This window comes from Atta cephalotes (genome assembly GCF_000143395.1).
Source record: "Atta cephalotes unplaced genomic scaffold scaffold00029, whole genome shotgun sequence".
NCBI lineage: Eukaryota > Metazoa > Arthropoda > Insecta > Hymenoptera > Formicidae > Atta > Atta cephalotes.
Window position 1 is genome coordinate 3,248,071 of NW_012130093.1, and position 1,866 is coordinate 3,249,936.

General features: G+C 47.4%; 1 protein-coding gene across 1 annotated transcript; it reads left to right on the forward strand.

Annotated features, from left to right (window-relative positions):
* Positions 1–303: 303 nt before the first annotated feature.
* Positions 304–1,188, forward strand: LOC105620795. The gene has a single exon (XM_012202283.1). The coding sequence runs from the start codon at positions 304–306 to the stop codon at positions 1,186–1,188; it is 885 nt and encodes a 294-aa protein (XP_012057673.1).
* The last annotated feature ends 678 nt before the right edge of the window (positions 1,189–1,866 follow it).

Below are 1,866 nucleotides of genomic sequence, written 5' to 3' on the forward strand. Positions count from 1 at the left end.
GGTATGTAGATTGCTTTATCGACACTTTGCCTGTTCAAAATAATGCGATTTTATAGTCAGACTGATCTGGCATTTTTTCCTTCCGGCTTTTCGATTAATCGCGACATCGCGAGATCAAATATATTATCATCGGCCGGGATGGCATGTGCTTTTCAATGACAACAAATTGTCAGAAAATAAAAAGAAACGATCTCGCGATGACGATGTGAAAACGGAGACAGGTTTGCGGGAGTAGAAATTCATCGAAGAAAATTGACTAGCGGGATTGACTGAGCCAAAGGGTTGTCTTTCCGGTGTTGCAGGATGCACGCGGTTGGATTGCACTCGGCGCTGGCCATCAAGCGTCAGCGAATGCGTCGGGATGAGCAGCGTCGCGCGCGCGAGCGTCGTTATAGCGCGCAATCGGGCGAAAGTGGCCTGACATCGCCTAGGGCATCGACCGGATCGCTGGACCACCATGGCAGGCATCACAAGAGCACGCATGGCGGAGCGCGTGCGGCCGGCCAGGGTATGCTGGACACGAAGGTGGTCACTTCGATCGGAATGCTGCACATCGGCGTGGTATTCCTGGTACTGGGCGCTTTTCTGTTGATGAGCGGCTTGTTGCCAGGCGATCTCGCTCACTGGGGCACTAAAGCATCTGGCGGCTGGTGGAACGAGCTGGTCGCGGTCGGCCTGTTCGCAATCCTAGTAGGCATTTTCTTGATTGTTCTGAATCGTGTGATCGCCAAGAAGGAGGAGGATGATCTCGAAGAATATGTACAACGGCAACTCACCAGATCTCGATCAGGACATCGATTGGAGCGGGATGTGGAAACCGGTGGACTGACTACTCGCCACGCCAGACGGGCGAAACAGATGAGGCAGGTGTCATCGGACACATGTCTTGAGATCAAGGATAATGGCAAGGTCAACGATGGCGATTCGCCGCCACGGAGCCCGCCACCGGCATACACGCCGCAGGTCGCGATCAATGGCGAAAATCAGTCGACGGTCCAATCGGCACTGTACCTGGAGCAGATTACCGAGGAAGAAATCATCAGCGACCGTATCGAAACCTCGACCACCAACAGTCTCAGTCCGAGCTCTCCTAGTGAGACTCGAGAGCTGCTGCAGAATGCGAGATACTCGAAGCAGAATGGAAATCCGCAGCAAGTTCATCGGCCGCTTTATGTCTCTAAGATCTAGATCTTAGATCGAAAGAGGATGAAAGGAGACGATACACGACAAGCGTATAACGTGTATACGCGGAAAAGTTTATCTTCTATCCATTCTTATCGGCATCTTCCGACTGCAATATTCTTGAGAATGAAATTCCGCAGTCAGCGAACATCATTCTCTCGCATCGGGCAAATCGTATAATGAGTATAATGACATTGTGAGGAAACGCAAGACTGGAAAAAAAAGACAGTAAGAGAAACGAAATGTGACGTTGCAAGACGTTGTAATCAAAACAGGCAGACCCGAGAAGATGGAATCTCCGCATGGATTAAGTAGCGACTTTTACGTGGCGTAACGCAACAGTCCTCATATTTATATCGAATCGAGATATACATGATATCCGAACATTTCTTTCGAGAGGAAAGAACTTCCGAAGAAATTTGAAAAGCTAAAAGCTTTCGATAATCATACATACATAATCACAAACAAACGTATACATATGTATAACATACTCGACCGATGGATGAAGTTAGGAAATCGAAGAATCGAATTCAAGGACCAAGAACATTACCCGTGGAGATTATATCATTAGAAAGAAGCACAACTTTGCGAAACGACTTTGTTATTAAAACGTATTCTATATAGATATATGTATACTGGGAAGTACTCGATAAATAATCTGTTGGAAATAATCGTTTCTACTTA

Bases quoted from the DNA above. Each gene is read 5' to 3' on its own strand.
- LOC105620795 (XM_012202283.1), top strand. From the start codon at position 304: ATGCACGCGGTTGGATTGCACTCGGCGCTGGCCATCAAGCGTCAGCGA.